This window comes from Orcinus orca, chromosome 11, assembly GCF_937001465.1.
Source record: "Orcinus orca chromosome 11, mOrcOrc1.1, whole genome shotgun sequence".
NCBI classification, from domain to species: Eukaryota; Metazoa; Chordata; class Mammalia; order Artiodactyla; family Delphinidae; genus Orcinus; species Orcinus orca.
Window position 1 is genome coordinate 80420250 of NC_064569.1, and position 27724 is coordinate 80447973.

The window sequence follows — 27724 nt, forward strand, 5'->3', positions numbered from 1 at the left end:
ATACTACCAAATGCAAAATAGATAGCTAGTGGGAAGCAGCCGCATAGCACAGGGAAATCAGCTCTGTGCTTTGTGACCACTTGGGTGGGATAGGGAGGGTGGGAGGGAGAGAGACGCAAGTGGGAAGAGATATGGGGATATATGCATATGTATAGCTGATTGACTTTGTTGTAAAGCAGAAATACACCATTGTAAAGCAATTATACTCCAATAAGGATGTTAAAAAAAACCCATATATACTTTGAATAATTTTTCAGTCTTATGTACTTTAATCTCTTGGTTACATACAGTTTACGTTTAATAATCTACATTGGAATGACAGTATTCCAATAAATATCTGTGCTCTGATTGACTTAGCTGAACTTTAATTGTTGAACACTTAAGTTGTTTTCATTTTTTTTTTTTTTACTCTTATGATGCTGTAATGAAATTCTTGTTTGTCTTCACACCTGTATTATTTCCTTTGGAAATTTCTTGAAGTGGAATTATTGGGTCAATGCATCTTTTAAAAACTTTTGATATGTATGGTAGTGTGACAGGATTCAGTTCCTTTCATTTTTTTTAACCTTTTTTTTTCCTGATTTTTAAAGACAATAGTTTACTTTCATTGGAAAAATTGAGGAAAAAACTAAGTGAAGAAAATGAAGATCACAACCATTGCTAATGCTTTTTTTTTTTTTTTTGGCACGCGGGCCTCTCACTGTTGTGGCCTCTCCTGTCGTGGAGCACAGGCTCCGGACATGCAGGCTCAGCGGCCATGGCTCACAGGCCCAGCCACTCCGCGGCATGTGGGATCTTCTCAGACCAGGGCACAAACCCGTGTCCCCTGCATCGGCAGGTGGACTCTCAACCACTGCGCCACCAGGGAAGCCCGCTAATGCTTTTATGTGTAGTTTTCCAGATCATTTTGCTGCTCAGATACACACACCTGTTCTTTAAAACCAGAATGGGATCATGATAGAAATGTAGTCTTATATCTTGTTTTTCCTACTTAATTGTAGTTCAGGGTTATCTTTCTATGTCAGTTTATATATAATAGATTGACATAATTTTTAAAGCTGCATACTATTTAATTGTATAGGTACATTATGATTGGTCAGTTGGTTGGTGGATGGTCAGATTGCTTAAGCACACTTGTCTGACTTATTTTTTTAGGGCACATAAGTGTAATTCTGGGTCAATGATGTGTACAGTTTGAATTTTAATACAGATTGCTAAACTGTCCTCTAGAAGGGTGCTCTGATTTACATCACTACCAGCAGTGTATGAGGGTGTTCATTTCCTCTGATTCTAGCTAACATTTTTATCATTCCTTTTAGTCTTTAGAAATCTGATGTTAAAAGGTAGTAAATCTTCGTTGTTTCTCTTTGATTACTGGTGAGATTTTTGGCTATTTGTGCTTTTTATTTTGTGAATTGGCTCTCATCCATTGATTGCCTTTGCCTGTTTTTCTATTGGAGTGTTTATCTGTTTCTTACTCTTTTATTAGAATTTTTTATAAAAATATTTAGCCTTCATCTATCATATATTTGTAAATAAATTTTTTTCCTGGTTTATTTTTTGTCTTAAATTTTATTTATATTGTTTTTTACTATATTGAACATTTGAGTTTTTATGTAGTTAAATGCACCACTATTTTTCTTTTCGGTATTTTGCTTTGGGGTCATGTTTATAAAAATTTCCTTAACCCCAGGGTTACAAAAATAGTAAATATTTGTATCTTCTAGTATTTTTTAAAAATTAAATTAAATTTATTTATTTTATTTTTGGCTGCTTTTTTTTGGGTCTTCCTTGCTGTATGAGGGCTTTCTCTAGTTGCGGCAAGCGGGGGCTACTCTTCGTTGTGGTGCGTGGGCTTCGCATTGCGGTGGCTTCTCTTGTTGGGAGCACAGGCTCTAGGCGCGTGGGCTTCAGTAGTTGTGGCTTGCGGGCTCTAGAGCGCAGGCTCAGTAGTTGTGGCGCATGGGCTTAGTTGTTCTGCAGCATGTGGGATCTTCCTGGACCAGGGCTCAAACCTGTGTCCCCTGCATTGGCAGGTGGATTCTTAACCATTGCGCCACCAGGGCAGCCCTCTTCTAGTATTTTTTGAAGTTTCTATTTTATATTTAAGTCTGAAAAATCCATCTGAAATTTATTTTGAATTAAGGTGTGAGGTCCATTTTTTGTTTCTTTGGAACTATTAATGATATGTTCCTTTTTGTCCTTAAATTCTAGGCATCTGCTAAGTTTCTCTCATTAGTGTTAGGATAACGATGGTAGATTTAAAATTCTTTGATCTCTTTAACAGTGCTTCTGATCTTTTTTTTTTTTTAAGGAACTGTGTGCTTTAATGTTTTCCCTGGATTGGATTAAAGCAAAAACGGAGCTCGTAGGCCCTGCTCATCTGATTCATGAATTTGTGGAATACAGGCATATGTTGGATGAAAAGGTATATATTATTATGAAAAATAAGTCCTTAAAGGACATCTCATTTTGACATTTAATTCTAGGTTTAATAGTGAGGATGAACAAAATAGCAGAGGTGAAGAGTGATAATTTCCTTACTTAATCTTTGATTATTCTAATTATTTTGCTTCCTCTCCTGCTGTGGATAGGATTGAGGTTTGAAAGCTGGGGAAGTAAAGTGTTCAGTGTTTTTTTTAGGAAAGGGAATGTGTTAAGAAGGTAGCACTTAGATAATGAGATTTTTTTTTTTTACCCTATGTTTAAAAGTCCGAAGAGGATCACTATGTATTTGTTACCTAATGGTTGGCTATTTAATTTTAGCTCGTATAGAGAATATTTAAGCCTTTAAAGTGACAAAATCACAGAAACAAAAAAATGTCAGATTTGGGCTCTGGTTACATTTCTAAGAGATTTCATTTTGTTCATAGGATGGTACAGTCTGTGAGAATTTCCAGGAGTTTTTATCTTTAAATGGACATCTTCTTGGACGACAGCCATTTCCTAATATTGTACAACTGGGCCTCTGTGAACTGGAAACTTCAGAAGTTTATCAGCAAGCTAAGCTGAAGGCCAAGCAGGAGGTCGATAACGGAATGCTTTACGTGGAATGGATGTAAGTAGGTTAGGAGAGAAACCAAAGGGAACAGTACTAACTGTGTCATTATTTTTCAGGTAGTGAATAAGTTCACTCCAGGAAGACAACTACTTTGGATAGGGCTCAAACTTTTAATAAGCATTCTTACTTATTGAAAAGTTCTAGAGAAGTAACCATAGGAGAAATACATATTTTCAGAGTCCATAAAAATAGATGCTTGCCTATAAGATGACTTTTGACAAGTCATCCTAAATATTAATATAAATGCTTCACTTACTGTAATACAGTATAGTAGCAAAGAGCATTGTTTTTGAAGCTACAAACCTAGGTTTGAGACTCAGTTCTAAAACCTAAGAGTTTTGTGATTTTGAACAAGTTACAGGTTACTCTTCTCTCTCATACGTGAAATAGAGATAACAATCCTTTGAGGTAAGTGCTGTTTTTGTGAAGATTTAAATCAGATATTGGATATAAAGTGATGAGAACTTTGCCTTGCATATAGCCCATATTAAACTTCCACTGAATCCTGATTCTTCTAGCTCCTAAGAGGCCATTCAGTTGTGTTCTTATCTTATCAATTTGTAAAAGAAAGGGTAAGACTGCTATCTTTTTAATGCCTATTATATACTGTATGCTCACATACATTGTTCATTTTATCTTCAAAACAACCTTATAACGTAAGTATTATTTGTCCTACTTTACAAATGAGAAAATTGAGGCACAGAGAGGTTGAGACTTGACTGAGCTCATGTGGCTTGCTGAATGTGATTTAAACTGTGGGTCTGGCTTTATTTTCATGCTCCTTTTGATAAGTATGAATGGTCGTCTTTTCACATGTATAATTTATATCTAAATTGACCTCCTGGTTGATATCGTCTGTGATCTATATAGCCCTGGACCTTCTTTCCAAATAATTCAGGTTGCCATAGGTGGTTTCCCTAATTCAGTTTAGTTCAATAAATATTTGAGTTTCTCTACTGTGCTAAAGCACTGTTACTAGGTGCTAAGGCTCTCCCCAAGGAGCTTACAATCTACTAGTGAAGAAAGAAGTTTAAACAGATAATTATAATGTGATAAATGTAACAGAAGTAATGTATAAAATAGAGGTAAAACTGAGAAGTGGGTAATTTAGCTTGGATGGATCAGGGATTCTGGTAAGGTTCCGTAAAGGAGAGAGTTAAAAAAATTTTTTTAAATTAAAAATTAAATTAAAAAAAATTAAATTTTATTTTATTTTACTTTTTGGCCGCACCATGCAACCTGTGGGATCTTAGTTCCCTGACCAAGCATTGAACCCGGGCCCACGGCAGTGAAAGTGCCAAGTCCTAAACACTGGACCACCAGGGAATTCCTCAAAAAATTAAATTATAATTTTTCATTGATTTTATTTTTGTTTTAAAGTAATCCATGTTCCTGATTTTTTTTTTTTAAATCAGTGTTAGAGGGATGTAAAATGAAAAGTCAGAGACTCTTCATGTTCCCCTACCTTCTCACTTCCCAGAGTTCACCATTCTTTAACATTTTTTTGGGAAGAGGTTTCACTCTCCCTGGAAGCAGCCACCTAATTAATTGAGATCTGTTTGTATTCTAGAATACTTGTTTACTCAGTATCATAGCATTGTGTCATTTTACGGTGGTTTTCTGTTTACTTGTTTTTTCCCATAATTTCTATCCATTCTGTAGTATAGAACGTTTGGAGGTTAAAATAACAGACTCTGGCTCTAGACCGCTTGGGCTTGAATCCCAGCTCTGCTATTTTTTAGTTGTGTATCATTAGGAGAAAGTTATTCAACTTATCTTGCCTAGTGGTACTATTCATAGCATTGTTGTGAGGATTAAATGAGTGTGTGTGTATACACAAACATACACACCTACATAGGTTGCTTAGAACAGTACCTAGATCATAGAAAGTGCTCAATGAATGTTAGTTGTTGTTTTTAAGAATAAATAGCATTTAGGGAATTCCCTGGTGGTCCAGTGGTTAGGATTCTGTGCTTTCACTGCCGAGGGCCTGGGTTCTATCCCTGTTTGGGGAACTAATATCCTGCAAGCCACGTGGTGTGGCCAAAAAAAAAAAAAAAAGATTAAAAAAGAAAAGGATAGGGCTTCCTTGGTGCAGTGGTTAAGGATCTGCCTGCCAATGCAGGGGACACGGGTTCTAGCCCTGGTCTGGGAAGATCCCACATGCTGCAGAGCGACTAAGCCTGTGCGCCACAGCACTGAGCCTGTGCTCTAGAGTCCGTGAGCCACAACTGCTGAAACCCGCGTGCCACAACTACTGAAGCCTGTGCATCTAGAGCCTGTGCGCCACAAGAGAAGCCACCGCGATGAGAAGCCTGCGCACCACAATGAAGAGTAGCCCCTGCTCGCCGCAACTAGAGAAAGCCCGCACGCAGCAACGAAGACCCAATGCAGCCAAAAATAAAATAAAAATAGATAAAAAATAAATAAAGTTATTTAAAAAAAAGAAAAGGATAAATAGCATTTAGCATTTTGCCTGGTCCATGTAGTTGATATTTAAGAGAAATTTGTAGAAGGTTGACTGAATTCATGTTTTAGTTAGTGACTAAAATAGAATTGTGATACTTGGTCTGATAATCAGATGGGCATTGGTTTAGTTCTTGTTCTCTTTTGAATGTTGAGTTTGTTATTTTTACTTTTTCTTGCTGTTTTTTTTTTTTTCCGCTTCATCAACTGCATTTCAACCTGTGATGTTCTCTTATAGGATGGTTAGTCATTAATAGCTGTATCTTTTTAACTGGGTTTGACCAGGTCATATTCAAAGAATGCTTTATTTTTCAGTACTAGAAAGCTTTTTTTTTCTTCTGTAGAATGTTTAGGTTGGTATAAACGTAATTTGAGTTTCATCTTTCAAAGAAATCATTCATGCATTCATTTGTTATTTATCTAATACTTTTTGGCCACATGCCCATCATTGTGACAGGTCACTTTCCGAGCTTTGAGGAATTGAGTAGATAGATCGGGGGACATATTTTCTTAATCTGATTCTCTAAACTTTGCCAGTAGCTTACCTGTTTATCCTCCAGATTCTCATCACTCTAGTTTTTACAGTTGTTTGTTTTATCAATTCTAGTGAAGTTTAATACTTTCTAGGCAAGGTTTAAGTCTGTTCTGCCTTTGTGTTCCCTTTTTTCATTTGGTCTGTTTTGTGTGTGATACCTGTTCAGAGCAGGTATCATTACTCACATTTTACATATGAGGAAAAGGAAACTTACTAGGTTAAGTAATTTGCATAAGTTCACACACCTAATAAGTAGTAGAAGCAGGGTTGCCCTTTAGGTTTATCTGACGCCTAACCTTTTCCTCTTAAAATAAGCATGATACCACTTAACATATTTACTCACAGTGACTGGGGTGTATGTATGTGGAATTCTGACACTGTTCTAATACTTTCCCCATTTTAAGTATACATCACATTCCTTTACCCTTTTGCCTTTGTGAAATAATATCTTTACTGGTGCAATACTTAGTAGATTAAGATATAAAGAAAATGACATTACTTTTTTTTCTCTATATCTGAATAATTGTAGTTAGAGAAGAATGGTTTTAAAGTGCGCATCATAATGGTGGGTGTAGTGTCATACTTTAGTTAGAAAATGAGCTTCATTTTGCTATAGCTCTTTCCTTTTGAAAAAGATGGAGATTTTTTTTGAGGTTATCCTCTTATAATGTTTTCTCTGCACATGTTGTTATTAATGTATTAGAGGAAAATAAAAACTGACATGTATTTGATTAACTAGATTTCTTCCAACTCAGTGATATTTGTAGTACGTGACAGGTTGCTTGATATAGCGTAGCATTTATCTTAAAATGCTGCTTTTGTTATATTATGCTTTTTTTCCTCAGGTGATGTGTGCTGTCATTTACATATTGATAATTTAATTTTAAGAGTTTTGTGTTTTTTGGAACATAACTATGTTAAAAGACAGTTTATTACTGAAAGAAAATAATTACTTTTACTCTTGTTTATTGGATTTCTGTTCATTTTTTCCCTTATATTTAGAAACAAAGAAAACATCAAGAATCTCTCCCGCTTGGTCGTCCGCCCCCATACAGATGCTGTGTACCATGCTTGCTTTTCTGAGGATGGTCAAAGAATAGCTTCTTGTGGAGCTGATAAAAACCTGCAGGTAAATCTATCTATCTCTTGAGAAAAATTCAAAGAGTCATGCACCTAATACTGTGCATATTAGAATATATTTAAATTCTAAAATTAAAGAAAATTGCACATTAGGAATAGAGAAATGTTCAGATCTCTTGAACATTTTATGAAAGCTTTCTCTATAGATTTAAAAGATATGGTGGTGTATTTTCATAATTCTAAACTTGCCAAGTGACATAGAAGTGCCTTTTACCCTAGCAGTCAGTTCTTGTCATCCATGTGACAGCTAAGGGTAATGAGGAAATGATAACTGTTAAAAGACATGAGGACTTCATAGCACAGTGAACAGGACTCTGATTAAAAAACAGTGACTGTGGGGCTTCCGTGGTGGTGCAATGGTTGAGATTCCTTCTGCCGATGCAGGGGACATGGGTTCGTGTCCCGGTCCGGGAAGATCCCACATGCCGCGGAGCGGCTGTGCCCGTGAGCCATGGCCGCTGAGCCTGCGCGTCCGGAGCCTGTTGCTCCGCAACGGGAGAGGCCACAACAGTGAGAGGCCTGCGTACTGCAAAAACAAAAAACAAAAAACAAAACAGTGACTGTGTAAAATACCTATTTTATCATAGGCTCGGGCATAGATTTCTGACTGTAAATAGGAATTGGACTAGATTATTTCCTTAGGCGCTTGAAGGAATTTTAATTTCTCATTTGTTTTCAGAAAACATGAGTGCTTTTCTTTAAATTGGTACTCAACCTTTTGATTTTGAAGGAAACAAAAACTAGTTAAAACATTTAAATTTAAGATCGCAAGATTATGTTTGTAAGCCTTATTTCTATATGTGTACTTTATTACTACTTTTATTAATTTTGGCTTTTGAGCGCAGAAAGCATATTGAATGAAGTGTTTTCTACTGATTGTTAAGAATTTGCCAAACTGTTCTCAAGAACTGAAGCTACTGTCAGCTCTATTGATTGATTGCTGCACTATGCGGCAGGTGGGATCTTACTTCTCTGACCAGGGATCGATCCCAGGCCCCCTGCAGTGGGAGCGTGGAGTCTTAACCACTGGACCACCAGGGAAGTTCCTTTTTTCTCTTTTTTTTTGGGGGGGGGGGCAGGATGATTTTCTTTGTATGTTAAGGCATACGAATTCTGACAGAAATTCTCATTTTTGCAGTGATATTGCCAAGGTTCATTTCTGTTGCAAAATAACAGTGATAAAGATCTTTTAAAGAAATATTTTTATTGAATGACGGCCCATGGTTAAACAGGTATAGTAAAAAGATTTTATTGTTGCTTATATAGGTTTTCAAAGCTGAAACAGGAGAGAAACTTCTAGAAATCAAGGCTCATGAGGATGAAGTGCTTTGCTGTGCATTTTCTGCAGATGACAGATTTATAGCAACCTGCTCAGTGGATAAAAAAGTGAAGGTAGGGAAATATTTTCCTCTTGAGTTGTAATCACCACAGAATTTATTTTCTTTTTCTGTAATAGAGGGACTAGAGTAAGTAGAGTTAAAGGACTCTTGCCTATTGATCTACTAACTTGAGGCAAACCAGTTTTATCCATTGTAAATTCTGTCTAAAACTTTTTATTTTTAAGCACAAGCAAAAATGCCTAGGTTGATTAGCCTAGGAAACACAGCTGATATTTATATTTATCAGGCAGCTGGGAAACACAATTTCAGATTAATGAATTTGCCTGACACTTATTGACAGGTCTGTGGGTTAAATATCAGTTGAAATCTCTAAGTGTACTGTGGTCGGAAGTGTTGCTGCACAAAATTATTGTCTGAGATTGATTCCTGTTGTAAAATATATAATTTGTGAAATGCAACCCAGATTTTTTTTTACCTTTATGAGCTGGCTTACATTCAATGCAAAACTAGATGAATAAACATACTAACAATCAGGTTACTAGTCTACAAAGTAAACAGAGAAGAGAAAACTGACAGGGTAATTTTTATCTTTGTTAATTATTCTTTTTTTGGTTTCTTGTCCCTAAATTTGGCTTTTAGCCAGAGCATTTTTATGGAATTTAAGAGAAAGTGAAGTCTAGGGGAATATTTTATTTGATAAATGGAGGGGAGACCTCATTTTGGGCTTTTTTCAAAAGGGGTGTGGAATGCTGAATCTGTTTAGGTGGGGTGGGCCTTAGTGGACCTGGGAGCAAGAAAGTTGGCTTGAGAGTTTTTGTAGAGTTTGCATCTACTTGAAGAGGACCCCGGAGTGTCCAGACTAAATTGAGACTTTGGAAAAATCTTCTTGATAGATTGGACTCTCCCAAGTGGCTTTACAACCAACCAGTTAATTCACTCTATAACCTCTATTCTGAGTCAGACTTGGAGCTGGCCATTCTGTGGTGTTCCAGAGTCAGAGCTATGTGGCTCAAGTTTCTATTTGTAAGAAATTTAAAGCAAGAGGCGGAAATACTTATTACAGAACTTTAAAATAAAATAAACTCTTTGGATCTCTGGAGAGTGCTTTGATAAGATAAAAGAAAATGCTATGGGAGGGACATTAGTATCTCTAAAAGTCCAAAAGCCCAGTGAACATTCATTAGGTAATTTATTTCTTTTGTTTGTTTGATGAAACAGACTACTTACATAGTAACTAGGAAAATGATTACTTTTTACTGAGAACACTGCATGAGGCTTTATACTACACACTTTCTTATATTACATTATCAATTTCTCACTACAATTGCAAAGTAAGTGTTGATCCCATTTTAGAGATGAGGAAACAGGTTCAGAGATGAAGTCATTTGCCCAGGCTCATATTAACTAATGCCTGATGGCACCAGGGTTGAAAGCTAGGTTTCCCTCAGAATCTAAAGCCTTTATTTTTTTTCACTGAACCATTTGCCTTTACTTATTTATTAGTACCTTGAAGTCAGCAGAACACTTATCAAATTCTTTGTCATTTGACACCATGCATTGTGTAAGATGGGTACAAGTATCCCCATTTTACAGAGGGGGGAACTGAAATGCAGGTAAATTAAGGACTTGACTAGGGACACACAACTTATAAGTGGTAGAGCCAGGTCTTAGATTGGCTCTGATTAATTTTTCTGATCTGAAGTCCATTATTCCATCCCTTTTATAGCACTTTTCTGCCTGCTGTCAAGTCATATGAACATGTAAAATTTTGCCCTTGAAAAATGTAATGTTTTACATTACTTGCAGGTAATTTAAAAAAAAAAACATTCTGGCAAAATGCTGACATAATTTAGGGAAGGGAGAGGTATTCATTAGTATCATGTCTGGGAAAATCTGCAAAACAGCTCACATTTGCTTTGCCTCTCTGTTTTCTCTTTGAAAATAAGGGGTACTTGTAAATTTTATTTTCTCTATTCTCTTTAGATTTGGAATTCTATGTCTGGGGAACTAGTACATACCTATGACGAGCACTCAGAGCAAGTCAATTGCTGCCACTTCACCAACAATAGTAATCACCTGCTCTTAGCCACTGGTTCAAATGACTGCTTCCTCAAAGTAAGTGTGGATAATGAGAATTATGTAGATAAATTTGATAGATACATCACAACATCTCCTTTTTTTTTCATATATTGTATTAATCAGGGATCTTTTGGTTGCAGGGGTAGAAGCTTTCATATTAGCTTAAGCAACAACAACAACAAATATATTATTGGCTCTTGTAACTGAAAAGTCTAGGAGTGTGGCTTCAGGCATAGCTGATTCCAGATGCCTAAAATACGTTCTCAGGCTCTAACCCCCGCCTCCATCTCTAGACTCTGTTTCCCTTTTTGTTGATTCAGGCATACTCTTTCTGTGCAGCAGATTTGGCTATCCTTAGCTCCAGGCTTACATGGATATTACAGCTCATAATCACAGAGGAAGGGAAACTCGCTCTTTCCCAGGTCCCATAGTTTTCCCATAGAGAAAACTCTAGTTGACATGGTTTGGGTTACATGCGCATTTCAGAATAACCCTAGCGGTCAGTAGGATGGAATCCTTCAATTGGCCAGGGGTCACAGGTTTTAGCCATGTAGAAATGGGACGAATAGGTGAGGTCAGCTCCACTTGAATTATGACTGGGGCTTGATTCAAGATTCGAAAGAGAGGGTCTGTTATCAGAAAGAGGAGGGAAAAAATGTACTGATAGGAAAAGAAAAAAATTTAAACCAAACTAAAACCAGAAATAGATATTCGTTCCACATATGTTTGATAATTTTTTTAAGATAAATTTATTTATTTTATTTATTTATTTTTGGCTGTGTTGGGTTTTCGTTGCTGCATGTGGGGGCTACTCTTTATTGCAGTGTGTGGGCTTCTCATTGTGGTGGCTTCTCTTGTTGCGGAGCACGGGCTCTAGGCGTACGGGCTTCAGTAGTTGTGGCACGCAGGCTCAGTAGTTGTGGCTTGCGGGCTCTAGAGCCCAGGCTCAGTAGTTGTGGCGCACAGGCTTAGTTGCTTCGCGGCATGTGGGATCTTCCCGGACCAGGGCTTGAACCTGTGCCCCCTGCATTGGCAGGCGGATTCTTAACCACTGTACCACCAGGGAAACCTGGTCAACAGTTTTGAATAAGGACAAGTTTTACTTTAAGACCGGTCATTCCACACTTGCATTTCCATGAGGACTATTAGGACTTACTTCTTGTGCTTTTTTTTTTTTTTTTTTAAAAATCTGATTTTATTGTATTCTTTCAAGTCCTGGATTCTATGTCCTATGCAAGGGTTCTATTCTCTTATTTTTATAAACTTTAAGTTCTTTTTTTAAAAAAATTTATTTATTTATTTCTTTGGCTGCGTTGGGTATTTGTTGCTGTGCGTGGGCTTTCTCCAGTTGCGGCGAGCAGGGGCTACTCTTCATTGAGGTGTGCGGACTTCTCATTGCGGTGGCTTCTCTTGTTGCAGAGCACGGGCTCTAGGGTGCGTGGGCTTCAGTATTTGTGGCTCGTGGGCTCTAGAGTGCAGGCTCAGTAGTTGTGGTGTACAGGTTTATTTGCTTCGCGGCATGTGGGATATTCCAGGACCAGGGCTTGAACCCGTGTCCCCCACATTGGCAGATGGATTCTTAACTACTGCGCCACCAGGGAAGTCACACTTCTTGTGCTTTTTTTTTTTTTTTAAATTTTGGCTGTGTTGGGTCTTTGTTGCTGTGCACGGGCTTTATGTAGTTGCAGAGGGCGGGGGCTGCTCTTTCGTGCATGTGCGGGCTTCTCATTGCGGTGGCTTCTCTCCTTGCGGAGCACAGGCTCTAGGCGTGTGGGCTTCAGTAGTTGCGGCGCATGGGCTCGGTAGTTGTGGCTTGCAGGCTCTAGAGCCCAGGCTCAGTAGTTGTGGCGCACAGGCTTAGTTGCTGTGTGGCATGTGGGATCTTCCTGGACCAGGGCTCGAACCCGTGTCCCCTGCATTGGCAGGCGGATTCTTAACCACTGCGCCTCCAGGGAAGCCCTTCTTGTGCTTTTTGAACCGAGAGAAGCCAATGAAAAGATGTAAATTTGATGCTGCTCCCATGTAATTTGCATTATCTGCAGAATGGGGTTTATCTGGGACTGGGATAAAAGAAGCTAGGGATGGAGTTGGACATAAAGAACAGGACTTAACTCACTTACTGATCATTTCCAAAGGATTTTTATTAAGATTAATTTTGGGAGGTAAATGATTTCTTCTGTGTTTAATCTAATTTGCATAAATCCCCCTTGCCCATTTTATTTACATTTTTTATACTTTTCAAACATACCCCAAAGGAGAGAGAATAGTAACTCTCGTGGTGTCCATCGTCTAGCTCCAACAGTTGTCAACATTTGCCAGTTGTATTTTATTCCCCCACCACCTCCCATTTTTTTGGATTAGAGCATTTTATAGCAAATCCCAGGTAACATATCATTTCACCCAGAATACTTAAGCATGAATCTCTGAGGTCTAAAACATAAATACCATGCCATTATCATACCTAACATAATAAACAGTAATTTCATAATATACCTCGTCCATGTTCTTTTTTCCTTATTAGTCTCAAAGCATATCTTTCTACCATATATTTATTGGAGTCAGAATCCAAACTTCAAGTGGCATTTGGTTGATATGTCTCTTAAATCTTTTATTCTTTAAATGTTCCCCTTCCCGTCTATCTCTTTTTTTATGCCATTGATTTGTTAGAAAAATTGAGTCATTTATCCTGTGGAATGTCCCACCTTCTGGATTTGGTTGATTGTTTCCAGGAAGGTTGTTTAACTTGCTCTTCTAATCCCTTATGTTTCCCGTCAAATGTATTTATATCTATCTTTGCAGTCTTTGTATTTTTGAGTCATTTTTTAAGAGCGTTAATAGATTTTATCCTAGTTAGTAGACTCTAGGTTTGCATAGGGAAATCTTAGAAATGACTATTTTTAGAGTTGGATAACTTAGCATCTAAAAAAATTGGGCAGTTTATTTTACATATTACTTGTTATACAGCTGAGTAAAATAATGATTTCAAACTACTTTGTTAAAATAAGCAGTAATTGTTTAGCTAGTTTAGTGCTCAGACTGAAGCCTAGATAAACCTTCAAGTCCCTTAGTAGATTTAGGTGCTGATCTAAGGACTGCCCCATTACTTGTTAATCACAAGTTCACCTTTGTGTTTGACACCTTTGTCAAACTGTGAATGGAATGCTTCCTGTAACTGAAAAAGCTTAATTGGGAGGGAAGGAAGAACTTCACATGATTTCTAACTTTTCCCCATTCAGTGCTAGTTTTTCAGTTATCTTTTTATCTTTCTCAAATAGCTCTGGGCTCTGAATCAAAAAGAATGTCGAAATACCATGTTTGGCCATACAAATTCAGTCAATCACTGCAGGTTTTCACCAGATGATAAGCTTTTGGCTAGTTGTTCAGCTGATGGAACATTAAAGGTATGCTTTTGTTCATTGTTAAAATGGGTTGTAAATAATTTTATTGTTTTACGGAAAGAGGTTTCTGTTTTTCACATTTCTACAGAAAGCTTCTTCCTTCAACTTCCAGGAGCATATTTAATATAACTGTAATTGGTTGTCATAATGATTGCTTATTAATGGTTTACTACCTTATGCTTTAAAGTTCATATAATTTTAATTCTTAATTTTTAAGCATGTATTTCGTTTATGGTTTCATAAAATCTTTTGAGATCTATGGGATCAAATTTGTAAAGGTCCTGCTTTTATTTATCATTCATTTATTCTGCCTTTTATGTTCCTGTATTCCTGTTTTTGCGAAATCTTAGGGGAGAAAACTCAGCTAGGGAAAAAAGCTTATTCAGCCTCCTGAAATTTATAGTCTTTAAAAAAACTGAATTCTTCTTCCTTAAATCTCCACCTTACTTCTCAATAAGAACCTATGCCACTTTGCCACTTTCTTTTTTTTTTTTTTTTTTTTACGGTATGCGAGCCTCTCACTGTTGTGGCCTCTCCCGCTGCGGAGCACAGGCTCCGGATGCGCAGGCTCAGCGGCCATGGCTCACGGGCCCAGCCGCTCAGCGACATGTGGGATCTTCCCGGACCGGGGCACGAACCCGTGTCCCCTGCATCGGCAGGTGGACTCTCAACCACTGCGCCACCAGGGAAGCCCCCTATGCCACTTTCTTATTCCTCTCTCCTGTCATTCTGGTCTCCTGTTTATTGATTCTCCTTTCTTTGGTGTTAAATCCAATCCATCTTTGACTTCCTCACCTCTTGGTCTACCTTTTCCCCTCCCATTCTGTAGCGTTTGCTCTGGTTCATGCTGTTATACCCTCATGTGTGATAGCAGCCTTCTAAGATATACTCCTCATCCTTCCTTATCCCAATATGTAGATGCTAGATTAACACTCTACCTCTGTTTTCATCTTGCCGTTTTTAGCTGGAACACATATGTACCAAATTCTAAACTGTGGTAAACCCAGGCTCATCAGGCACACCTCTAAGGCTCTTCACTTTCCATCATTCTGCTACCTCTGATCCTGTCCAGTACATTAATTGTCACTTCTGGGCAAGATAATTTTGGGGGCTTATTTCAGCTACTGTCCCTATATATGTTTCATTAGTCTTTTTTGGAATTTTTTTGGCCTCCAATTCACTTGTCTGTAGTTTTTAATGACCCTCAAAACTTTATAAATTTAAAAAATAAATGCAAAGCCTTCTTCAGAAGGTGTTCTCTTATGACATCCATCCATCTGGTTCTGAGAACAAATATATACATATCTACTATATACCTGTATCTATATATATCGATAGATGGAAGCTGCTTGGTCTTCTGATTTCCACTTATAAATTTGTTATAGGAATTTTATGGGTAGAATTCTACTTGATATAATTTCCTGACATCTAGTAGATGTTGGAGCATTCTTAGAATATTCAGCCAAATGGATCTGGCCTCTATGACATATTCTCTACAAATATCAAATATCTGTCTCTTCTTTGGGATGACCATATCAGAGGAGGCTCAGTGAAGGCAACCCTCTTCTGAAAGATTCTTCTAGTCCTATGAGCTTGTTATTTCTTGGTTTTTACTAAGTGAATGACTTCAGAAGGCATTTTATATCTCAAGGAAGGTTCTCCTTTTACCTTATCTCCATTGCTAATGCAAGTTCTGGGAAGATTCCATTATTATTAGTTTGCTTAATGTTGAAGAAAGTTGTGAAACCAGGCCATTTATCTGTTCTACAAGTTTGAGCTGTGTAACTCTACTGGGCCTTCTTTGCTGCCATTTGTTTCCCGAACTGAATTCACCATAGTGCCTGTTCCAAACCTTTTCTGCTGTTCTTAAGCCCCTAACAATGTCACTGTATCTCTTTCATTCTATGGAGATAATCTTACCTCATACCTATTCAGAAGGTTGACACCACCCAAGAGCTCCCTGCCATGAGCCCTCTTAAAAATTGCCATAAGAAGTCTCTACTCCCCTTTTTTTTCTCATCTCAGTGCCCAGGAAGTCCTCTGCTTGTGCCTACTGTTCCTTTTTTTCCTTCTTCCCCTGAGACCTTGCCTCATTGGTTATTTCCTCTCGATGTTGCACCTTTAGTTTTTTTTCTCTTTTGAATCCTTTCCCACAGCCTACAGATGTTCTTGGCCCTTCCTAAGTATTATAAAACCAAAAAGTGAAAAACCTTTGATTCTTCCTTGATTGTGTTATCCTCTGAAAGAGTCATTCAGTTTTTCTTTTTGACTAGACCTTTATGACTAGACTTCTTAAGTCACCTATACTTGCCTCAACCTTCTGACTACTTATTTATTACTTAACCCTTTTTTAGCCTGGTCCTGTATTCCCTTGAAGAGTAAAATCCAGTTTTATTTTGTTTTCATTCTTTTTGTTGTAAAATCTAATGCTCTTTGGATGAGTGTGGAATCCAGTATTTTTCTTTATCCAGTCCTTATTCTTTTGGTTGTATTACACCCCCTTCTGTTTCCTTTTTGAAACTCTACTCATTTGACATCAATGTTTTCTTCTTTCTCTTTCTGTGTCTCTAACCTCTTCTTTAACTCTTTTTCCTGCCCATTAAAGTATAGCTGTTCCCTCAAGATTCTAATCTTGACTACCTACCTCCATCACCTTTCTTCCGTCCCAGTTCAGCTGGTCTTGTGGCTTCAGTTCTTCTCCCTTCTGTGAGTGACTTTCAGATGTGTTCTCTCCATCCCTCATTTCTCTTATGTGCTGTGTCCTGCATCTTTAACTGCATGCTCACTGCTGTCACTTAGATAATATGCCGGACCTCAAACTTACTGTGCTCTAAACTGAACTCTTCATTTTTTCTTCCCCAAACTTCCTATATGTTTCAGGATTTTGATTAGATCAATGTTTAGGATTTTTACATCATTGTGACTGATCACAGTTGGGCCATGTAGTATATGTTGATTTTTTCCCCCTTTCCTGTACAAGACTTTGTTTTCTTTGGGATTAAAGATGTTGTATATTTAACAGTGAAGCTTTGTTTTTTTCATTTGTTTATTTTTTTTTAAAGGTTGACATTTATTTTTTAATTTTTAAAATTTATTTATTATTTATTTATTTTTGGCTGCATTGGGTCTTCATTGCTGCGCACAGGCTTTCTCTAGTTGCGGCCAGCAGGGGCTACTCTTTGTTGTGAAGCGCCGACTTCTCACCGCAGTGGCTTCTCTTGTTGTGAGCACGGGCTCTGGGTGCGGGCTTCAGTAGTTGTGGCTTGCGGGCTCTAGAGCACAGGCTCAGGAGTTGTGGCTCATGGGCTTAGTTGCTCCGTGGCATGTGAGATCTTCCCGGACCAGGGCTCGAACCCGTGTCCCCTGCATTGGCAGGCGGATTCTTAACCACTGCACCACCAAGGAAGCCCAAAGGTTGACATTTATTTATTTAAATTTATTTATTTTGGCTGAGCCAGGTCTTAGTTGCAGCACACGGACTTATTTGTTGTGCATGCGAACTCTTAATTGCGACAGGCATGCGGGATCTAGTTCCCCAACCAGGGATTGAACTCAGGCCCCCTACATTGGGAGCGTGGAATCTTCCCACTGGACCACCAGGGAAGTCCCCCTATTATTTTTTAAATGTGCATACCACTAATTCACCTTCAAACTATCCCTTGCCTAAGTTCTTTCTTAAATAATTTAAATGTATCAGGTATTTGATTTGACATTTTCTCTTCTTAGAAATAACTTTCTTAGAGGGTTCTACCTTGCTCCATTATGATTGGTGGTACTATTCCCAGTGTTCAGCTGCCATCCTGGGAGTTCCTTTTGCTTTTTTCTTGAGTTGAAACCCTTGTTTCCTGAATTTCTTGGTTTACCCTCTCCGCTTGGTGGAAAATCTCTAGCTTTCTAAGAAAGAATCTCTGGGAGGTAAATTTTTGAGAACTTGTCTGTCTAAAAGTGTCTTTCTTCTAGCTTCATACTTAATTTATATATATATATATATATATATATATTTTTTTTTTTTTTGCGGTACGTGGGCCTCTCACTGTTGTGGCCTCTCCCATTGCGGAGCACAGGCTCCGGGTGCGCAGGCTCAGCGGCCATGGCTCATGGGCCCAGCCGCTCCGCGGCATGTGAGATCTTCCTGGACCAGGGCACGAACCCGTGTCCCCTGCATCAGCAGGCGGATTCTCAACCACTGCGCCACCAAGGAAACCCATTAATTTATATTTTTGACTGCATACAGAAGAAAGTAATTTTTCCTTAGAATTTTGGAGACATTCCTTGCTCTCTTGTCTTCTAGCTTCCAAAGTTTCTCTTGAGATGTTTGATGCCATTCTGATTCGTATGTGATCTATTTTCCTGTCTTGAAACTTTTAAGATCTTTTTTTATTCCCAGTATTTTAAAAAATTAATGATAATGTGCCTTGGTGTGGGTTTGTCTTCATTTATTGTGCTTGGCACTCGATAGCCTCTTTCAATTTGGAAATTCATGTCCTTCAGTTCTGGAGGTTTCCTTTAATTATTTGACTTATTCTTCTCTAGTTTCTCTTTCTAGAATGTCTATTAGGGATGTTTTCTTATTTTTCTCTTTTCTTCATCCATTTGTCCTACTTTTTGGAAGATTTATTTAGCTTTATTTTTCACTCCTTCTATTGTGTTTTTAATTTCTGCTATCATATTTTTAAGTGTACCCATTCTTATGATCAGTTTCCTTTTTAATATTATTCTTTTTTCATGGGTACAATATCTTTTATCTTTTTGTGGGTATTAGTAATAGTTTTTTTTTAAGTTTTCATATTCTTTTATAGTTGCTATTTTTTCTGTTTGTTGGTTTTGGTTTCTGTCTGCACTTGAGAGCTATATCTTACTTGCCTGATCCTTGGATATGTGCTCATGCTTAAAGAGTGCAGCACTGGGACTTCCCTGGTGGCGCAGTGGTTAAGAATCCTCCTGCCAGTGCAGGCGACACGGGTTCGAGCCCTGGTCCGGGAAGATTCCACATGCCGCAGAGCAACTAAGCGTGTGTGCCATAACTACTGAGCTTGCGCTCTAGAGCCCATGAGCCACAACTACTGAGCCTGTGTACCACAGCTACTGAAGCCCACATGCCTTAGAGCTGGTGGTGCTCTGCAACAAAGGGCAGCCACCACAATGAGAAGCCCGTGTACCACAATGAAGAGTAGCCCCCGCTCGCTGCAACTAGAGAAAGACTGTGCACAACAATGAAGACCCAACACAGCCAAAAATAAATAATAAGAAACAGACAAACAAACAAACACATTTAAAGAGTGCAGCACCAAAAAACTGATAGGAAATTGTGAACTTATTTATAGTGGGTTTCCCTGTAGTGTTATCTGGCTGTCATTTTTTGATGGTGAACTCCTAATGTCAGACTCTTTAAATCTTTTGTCTTGATCTGGTAGGGTATTCAGAGAAAAATCTTCAGTCCCCTTCCTGTAGGGTATAAGTCTGGCTGGCAAGTTCTACGAAGATATCTAGGCAGAGATCTCAACACTTGGAATATAGACTTTCTCATAAATTCCCTATTTTCAGAATGGTGACCCTGCTCTCAACTGTGTTGGGTGTAGATTAACCCTCTTTTCTTCAGCGAGAGTAGGGCAGTCTGGATGGCAGAGTAGGGGAAGGGATTTCAAGGGACTTTCGATGATTCCGCCTGTGTTAGCTCCATCTTTACTGGAAGGTGCTAGGCCCAACACTTCCTGAGCCTTTTGGGGGTTCTCTGGTGTGAATTGGGCTACTTCTTGGCTTTCTCCACTGTGAGCTCAGGATTCAATTTTAAGGAGTCCCCTTATCACTTGTCTTTTTTCTTTCTAGCCTTTATAGTTTTGTCGCTCTAATATCTTCCTCCATTCTCCTTTACTTTGTGAATTATACCTAGAGAGAAAAATTCTCTTTACTGTTGTTTTACGTGGGTTTTGGGAGGGTGTGGAGATGAATGTATGTGTTCTATCTTCAGAACCCTGTTTCTTTCAGTAACGCTATTGTCTCTACTCACCTGTGCTTGAAACATGGGAATAATTTGTCTTTTCACTTAAAATGTATTTATTGATCATTTATTGAGTACTTACTATGTGCCAGATTCTGTACTAGGCATCTGGTTGTTTTTTTTTTTTTTTTTTTGCGGTACACGGACCTCTCACTGTTGTGGCCTCTCCCGTTGCGGAGCACAGACTCCGGACGCGCAGGCCCAGCGGCCGTTGCTCACGGGCCCAGCCGCTCCGCGGCATGTGGGATCTTCCCAGACTGGGGCATGAACCCGTGTCCCCTGCATCGGCAGGCGGACTCTCAACCACTGTGCCACCAGGGAAGCCCTAGGCATTTGGTTTTTAAATACTTAAAAAAAGTATAGTTCCTGGCTTGAAGTTGTTCAGGGTCTAGCTGGGGAGAAAGGTAAGTGAATAGGCAAACCATGAAAATGGTAAAAGTATGTGGAGGGGGCTCAGAGCAGGCAGTGGCTCTGTGGGGGAGTGTGCAGGCTCCTGCTGCTGCACCCAGACTGCACTTGTTCTCGCTTTTCATTGTCTGTGCTTTTCCATTTTGTTCTTTAGCTTATGGTGACCCCTTAGCCTAGACTCTCTGGTATTTTTTGGTATTGAAATCCATCTTAAGTCCATCTTAAGTTGGTATAAAGTAGGCTGATCTTCTGGGAGGAGAGTGAGGTGGCCCCCTCTGCAAAAAGTGTTTCCTCAAGCCCATGGCTCTGGTAAAGCATTCCCACTGTGCTGTATCTTTTCCTCTCAAATGACACATCTGGCATATCTTGTGTTAGAGTCATTTAAATGTTTGTCTTACCTCCTTTACTGGCCTATAAACTCCTTGAGAGTAGTGTCTATATCTGATTCACTTACATAATCTCGAAGTGACTAGCATCGTGGTTAATAAATGTGTTCAAGATGATAAACCTTTGCTGTGTCCCTTCAAATTGAATTAAGACTTCTCAAAACTCAAAAGAAAAACAATTTAAAAGTCTTCAGGGACAGGATTTTGATTTCAGGTATGGGTATCAGAATGTGATTGTAGAGCACTAACAGCAGGGGACAGACATTGCTGCACTCTTGGTAAGAACTGCCGTGTTTGTGGCAGCTTTTACTGTTAAGCCAGTATCGTTGGCTGGTTCGCACTGATACAGTGACGTTTACTAAGCAGAGGTCTTGCAAAATGATTCTGGATAAGAGCATTTCAAGGTCAAAGTCTTGTAAAGCTTTTATTTTCCGAGAGGATGAAGAACCATAAAATTATTTCCTGTCCCAAATGGCTCTGTAATCTTCTAAGTGTTTTATAGCATATCATGTTGGTAAGCATGTGTTTTTCAGGCCTTGATGATCAACTGTTTCAAAATGTGAGTTTTATTTAAAAATTGCCATTTGAACCACACAAGGACCAGGGTTCACATGGGCCTTGGATACAGTGCAGTGACTTGCTCAAAATGAAATGCTGGTATTTACTTGGTCCCTCAGTATGTGGAATTTCATCACTCCTTGGATAGTGGCTAAGGTCAGGTCCACATGCAGAAGATGTAGTTTAGATAGATGTAGTGAAATTGGGTTGTGTTAGTTTTCTTTTTCTTTCTTAAATCCAGGCAATGATTGCTTTGTTTTTCGTATTAAGAGGGAAACGGAGTGCGATTTCTCATATAATCTGACTGATGTGACTGAAGCTTCTGGCACTGATGTTCAGGTTTTCTCTCTTCAGTGTCAAGGAGGGCTAACTACTTTGGATGTCTCTTTTGGTTCATCCAGTTTACCTATAGTTATTGCAAGGGGAAAGGTTTTGGTTTTGGCTGTATTTCTAGTGTACGTAATCTTTAAACTCGAGAGATGTAAACGTGTGCCTGGCCAGTCAAATCGGGTTTTACCCTGGGAGCTGTGCTTTGGAAGCTGAGTTAGAGCCTGAGAAGCAGCTTTTTTTGTTTTTAAATCCCTTTCCTTGGCCAACCCTGGTCTGTGTATGGCAGCCATTATCATTCTGTGGAACTGGGACACTGCTCAAGGCCCAGGGGAGTGAAGATGGATCTTCTTGAAGGCCTTTGTCATTTGGGCTGCTCAGGTGGCTCTGTTAGCGAGTGAGGTTTGGTCTTTCGTATCCCATTCCTCAGGATCCAGTTGTTTTAGAGCCCTGTCTGACCCCACCAAGCACACAGGGTGGCTTGCTTCCTTTCAGCATATTTTTGTTTTCTATTTTCAGGGACTTCCTTATGTCTCTGATGCTCTGCTAGGTTATAACTCAGCTTGGGCTGGGTCCTGTGTGTAGTGTCTGTGCTGTGCATGTGAAGCAAACCTCATGCCTGGCCCAGCAGAGGGCAGCCGTGGCAAGTCGTGAGTCTCTTCTTTCTTCCACGCTCATTCTTGCTGTCAACACCTGATCTTTAGCCTCCTCCACACCATGCAAGGCTCTTTTAACATTTTGTGTAGTTTTACATCCTGCATTTTGGGCAGTGCTCTGAAGATTTTTCTTTTTAGGAAGGTGCTGAATGAAACTGGAATACTTAATTTAAAAGCCTTATGAAAAGTTATGCATAATTAAAAATAAGTCATTAGATGAACTGAATAATTTGTGTGACATTCAGGCCAGGTGGAATTCTAGAGGTGTGATTTGAGATCAAAACAAACTTAAACGTTTTTTTATTTTTGTAATTTGAAGCTTTGGGATGTGAAATCAGCAAACGAGAGGAAGAGCATTAATGTGAAGCAGTTCTTCCTAAATTCAGAGGAGCCTCATGAGGATATGGAAGTGATAGTGAAATGCTGTTCATGGTCTGCTGATGGTGCTAGGATAATGGTGGCAGCAAAAAATAAAGTCTTTGTAAGTACCAGTATTTTAAAAAGCCAAAATTAAAAAGCCAAATTTAGTCTAATTTAAAGAAAATTGAAACATCTAATTGATTTTTGCATTTTATACTGTTTATTGATATAAAGTATAGCTGAACGAGTTTGGGCAGATGCTCTAACCTCCCATAGTTCTCAGAACTATGCTTCAGGGAATGTCCATAGGCCTTGTGAGGAAGGGTCTCCATGGTCACGGGTTTGGGAAATATTATGTATTACTTTCCGCTATTAGAGGTACTTCAGTGTGTACAAACATATTTAAGGACTCTGGAGTCCTACAGTAAAGAAACAATTTATGTTGTTTAACCAGTGTTTCTCAAATTTATCTAAAATATGGATGGAATGCTTTCTGCATTACTCTCCCCCCTTTCCCCCATTTGAAATACATTGGTTTAGGTGATTTTCGAAGTTATTTCTTAGCTGTAAAATTTTATGATTTGGTGACTGAGAGAAATACTTATCAACAACTGAAGAAGTTTGTGAAATTTCTATGAAGTAAATGAGGAAGATATGCAAAGAAAGGTAAATGGCAAAGAAATGTTTCTTCTTTATTCAATTCAAGTGATAGTTTACATTTGTAGTATTCAGAGTGCTCTTACGTATAATTTCTTTTGATATAAATATACAAAGGGCACAGCAGATTGCAATAGCCCTATGATAATAATGAGGCAGCTGAGGTTCAGAGCAGCCAAATAATGTATCCAAAGTTACACAGTGATTTGGAGAGCCGGGTCTTCTAATTTAGGGCACAGTGCCATTCCATTCTGATGGTAATTTTAAAGACTTAAATAAGAGATATTACAAGTTTATTGTTTTATTTTAAGCTTTATTGAGGTATAATCGACATATTATAAAATATTTAAAGTGTATAATGTGATGATTTGATAAACATATACTGTGAAGAGATTCCTCCCATCAAACCAATTAACACATGTCAGCTCATGTGTTTGCCTTTTTTTCTTTTTCTTTCTTTTTTTTTGTTGAAAACATTTAAGTTCTACTCTCTTATACTATGCAATGTTATCAACTATAGTCACCATTTTATACATTAGATCCTCAGACCTTATTTATCTTATAACTAAAAGTTTGTATCCTTTTATCAACCTCTCCCTATTTCCCCCACCCAAGAGATTACAGTTTTAAAGAACACAGTTGAAATATACATATAGTTGGGGCCTTCCCTGGTGGCACAGTGGTTAAGAATCCACCTGCCAATGCAGGGGACACGGGTTTGAGCCCTGGTCCAGGAAGATCCCACATGCTGCGGAGCAACTAAGCTCGTGCGCCACAACGACTGAGCCTGCACTCTAGAGCCCACGATCCACAACTGCTGAAGCCTGTTCGCCACAACTACTGAAGCCTGTGCGCCACAACTACTGAAGCCTGCGCACCTAGAGCCCATGCTCTGTAACAAGAGAAGCCATCACAATGAGAAGCCTGCGCACCGCAACTAGAGAAAGCCTGCGCACAGCAACCAAGACCCAGTGCAGCCAAAGATAAATAAATTAATAAAATAAATCGAAAAAAAATATATATACATATAGTTGTATAAAAACTGAGGGGCCATTTATATTATTATTATTGATCTAGTAGTTATGACCCTTGGATCTTGGTTGCTTATAGGTTTTTATCCCTTTAGCAGGAAACCAAAGAAAAATATCTCCTTTTGTCTTTAAGTATGTTAAAGTCTGTAAGAACAGAAAGGAACCACTACATTTACAAGATGTGAAGATTTGTAAAATTTGCCATTTTAACCATTTTAAAATACACAATTCAGTGGCATTAATTACATTCACAGTCTTGTGCAGATATCACTACTTTTACAAAATATTTTCATTGTCCCAAACAGAAACACTGTAACCAATAAGCAGTAACTCCCTATTCTCTCTCTTCAGCCCCTGGTACCTCTAATCTAAACTGTGAATTTGCCTTTTCTAGATATTTCATATAAGTGGAGTCGTACAATATTGATCCTTTTGGGTATGGCTCATTTCGTTTACCATAACATTTTCAAGGTTCATTCATGTTGTAGCATGTGTTAGAACTTCATTTCTTTTTATGGCTGAGTAATAATCTTATATGGATATACTGTATTTTGTTTATCCATTCATCTGTTGTTGGGTTGTTTTCACCTTTTGGCTGTTGTGAATAATGCCACAAGAACTAGTGTACAAGTATCTGTTTGAGTCCCTGCTTTCAGTTCTTCTGTGTATATACCTAGGAGTAGAATTTCTGGGTCGTATGGTAATTTTATACTGGGCTTTTTGAGGAACCACCAGACCTTTCCATAGTGGCTATACCATTTTCTGTTCCCACTAGTAGTGTACAAGGATTCCAATTTCTTTACATCCTGCCAACACTTGCTTTTTTCCATTATTAAAAATTATAACTGTCATATTAGGTGTAAAGTGACATCTCATTATGGTTTGGTTTGCATTCCCCTAATGACTAATGGTGTTGAGCAAAATTTGAATGTTTAAAATTATCTGTCCAGTGAGAGAGGAAAATAATTTTATATTGTGTGAAATGCTTTCCTGTTTTAAAAATCTATAGGCCAACTCTTTATTTTACCATGTTAAAATGAAGCTACCCTAAGATTACCCTTAACTACATATAGATTCCAGTTCTTACTCTTTGGTCTCTTTATTCTTTTCCTCTATTTCTTTCCAATTCTCTTGTGTTATTAGCCCACTCCTATTATTAGGTCTTTTTGCTACCCAATAATTGGGACAGCTGCCTATTCTGTACTTGCCAAGTTTCCTCTATGACTGTCAGCCACTAATTTTTAAGAACAACTTGTCCTGGGAAGCATTTTAAGTATGATTTCCTTTCATTTATCGTTGGCCCCTGATGCCATGCTGCTTACCGTCTATGTGTGCTCACAGGGCTATGCATTCACAAAACATTTTCATGGCTTCCACTGGAAACTTTTTTTTTTCCTTCCTGAAGACTATGGCTTGGCCTTAAATCGTTATACTGTATATTGGTATAAACGTTTTTATCATTTGGCAAAAACTTTGGAAGAGTATATTCATCATGTAAACATCTTTCAAAAATTGAAATGAAGTTTGAATTACTCAAAAATAGCTTTTTTTGGTTCAAAAATGGGAAAATGATTGATAATGGAGTAATTTAGGCTCTGAAGAGAAATAGAAATGATTGAACTAATTTCATTCTGCCCTATATTATTTTGATCATCTTCATTTATGAGTAGGCATTTTCTCTTTTGAATAAACGAGCATTAGGGAGAACTGTTCTGTATATTAATTTGGCTAGTCCATTCATGTATTTACAAAGGTTTTATTTCTCCCTAGGCTAGCATGATCATCTGTGATAAGTTTTCCTTTATAGGAAACATGTTTCAGGATGAGCAGTATTTAAAAAGTATATGTATATTAATTTATATATTTTTAATGAGTTAATAATTTTGCCAATTATCAGTAATTGTAGTATTTTTTTTAGGACTTATACTCTATGTTTGAAATGGGAGGGTATTCTTTTAGAAATAAATTTAGATTCACTTTGGGTATAGCTTATCTTTTAACATATTTACTTTTATAGATATCTCTCTATTTTATGTTGACAGCTGTTTGACATTCACACCAGTGGCCTGTTGGCAGAAATCCACACAGGCCATCAGAGCACTGTCCAGTACTGTGACTTCTCCCCCCATAACCATCTGGCAGTGGTGGCTTTGCCCCAGTACTGCGTGGAGGTGAGTAGTTGAATTTACTCTGTGAAGTCTGGGTCTTCAGAGGTACAAGGATGACAAAGAATGGGTTGCTTAAACCATTAACTGCTGAGGATGTTTGCTTGAGAAATTATAGAGTGTTTTCTTCATAGCATAATGACCTTTAGCTTTAGGATATTAAGCCGCATTAACAGCTTTAATACTTTAGCAGTGATTGAAGAATTGGTTTGACAGTAAACAGAGAATGACAGACAGCATCATTCACCAGGCATTTATCGAACAGTCAGTATGTGCCAAGGTCTGGGGAAACAATGGCATGACCATTGGTTTCCTAGGCAGAAACATGGCATCTCTTAAATATGGGCACAGACTCTTCTGTAAAAGAAACGATGAGAAATGAGTCCAGTTCACATTCCTTAGATCATTGAGAAAGGTAAGATGGAAGTTAAAATTAGAATTGGTTAACCTAGAATTTTCATTGCTAAGCACTAATGAATAAAATGCTTTCTTGTTTATATTTATAATTTTGCCCTTAACCTGATGGATTTTATACTCAGTGTCTACACCTAGAAGAATTCTACCCAGTGAGTTGCTGTATTAATTTTTTCAAAAGCAATGAATTCCCTGATATTTTTTCTCCATAGATGGATTAGTTTTTCCAAGCTTTGTTACTACTCATTCCTTGAGTTTATCTTACCACCAAGTAATTTGAAGCCCCTTGTGATTACAGTGCAAGAAGATGGGTTTGGGCCTTTATTTGGAAAATAGGGAAATTCATTTGGTTCACAGGCTACCTTCAAAGGAAGCTTGACTATGGCAAGCACTTCTTCAGTGTTCTGAGCCTGTTTCAGTGATTTTTTAGTGAGTTCACCAACCTTGCCCTATACATGAAGGTATGGCTGGAGAGTGGCTGAGCTATATAGCCCTTCAGCATGGAGATACAAGCAAGATGAGAGTGAGTGGATAAGCTCTGTAAGCTCCTCCTAATTCTGAGTACAGCAGTGCAACTAACACTGAATAACTTCCCTGTGAGAATCTTCCCATTGGAAGCAGAGGCAATGAGTGTGAACGAGCTCCAGTCCTGTTTGCAACAATGGGAGAGAGTAGGTGCTGTGGGCAGTGTTCTCTTCAGCAGAGGCCTTGAATCGAAAGATTCAGAGCTACTAGGAGATCTCAC

General features: G+C 38.3%; 1 protein-coding gene across 13 annotated transcripts in view; it reads left to right on the top strand.

Moving 5' to 3' along the window:
• The window catches only part of APAF1 (apoptotic peptidase activating factor 1), a 92394-nt gene that overhangs the window by 30256 nt on the left and 34414 nt on the right, over positions 1 to 27724 (top strand). For 11 of the 13 annotated variants that reach the window (XM_049694281.1, XM_049694284.1, XM_049694283.1 and 8 more), the window contains 8 exons: positions 2315 to 2428; positions 2874 to 3058; positions 7065 to 7191; positions 8469 to 8594; positions 10526 to 10657; positions 13897 to 14022; positions 22672 to 22833; positions 26443 to 26571. In XM_049694281.1, coding sequence (XP_049550238.1) covers positions 2315 to 2428; positions 2874 to 3058; positions 7065 to 7191; positions 8469 to 8594; positions 10526 to 10657; positions 13897 to 14022; positions 22672 to 22833; positions 26443 to 26571 — 1101 coding nt within the window. Of the gene's footprint in view, positions 1 to 2314; positions 2429 to 2873; positions 3059 to 7064; positions 7192 to 8468; positions 8595 to 10525; positions 10658 to 13896; positions 14023 to 22671; positions 22834 to 23252; positions 23379 to 26442; positions 26572 to 27724 lie in introns of those variants that run through there. The other 2 variants (XR_007470096.1, XR_007470097.1) reach the window with 2 other exon arrangements.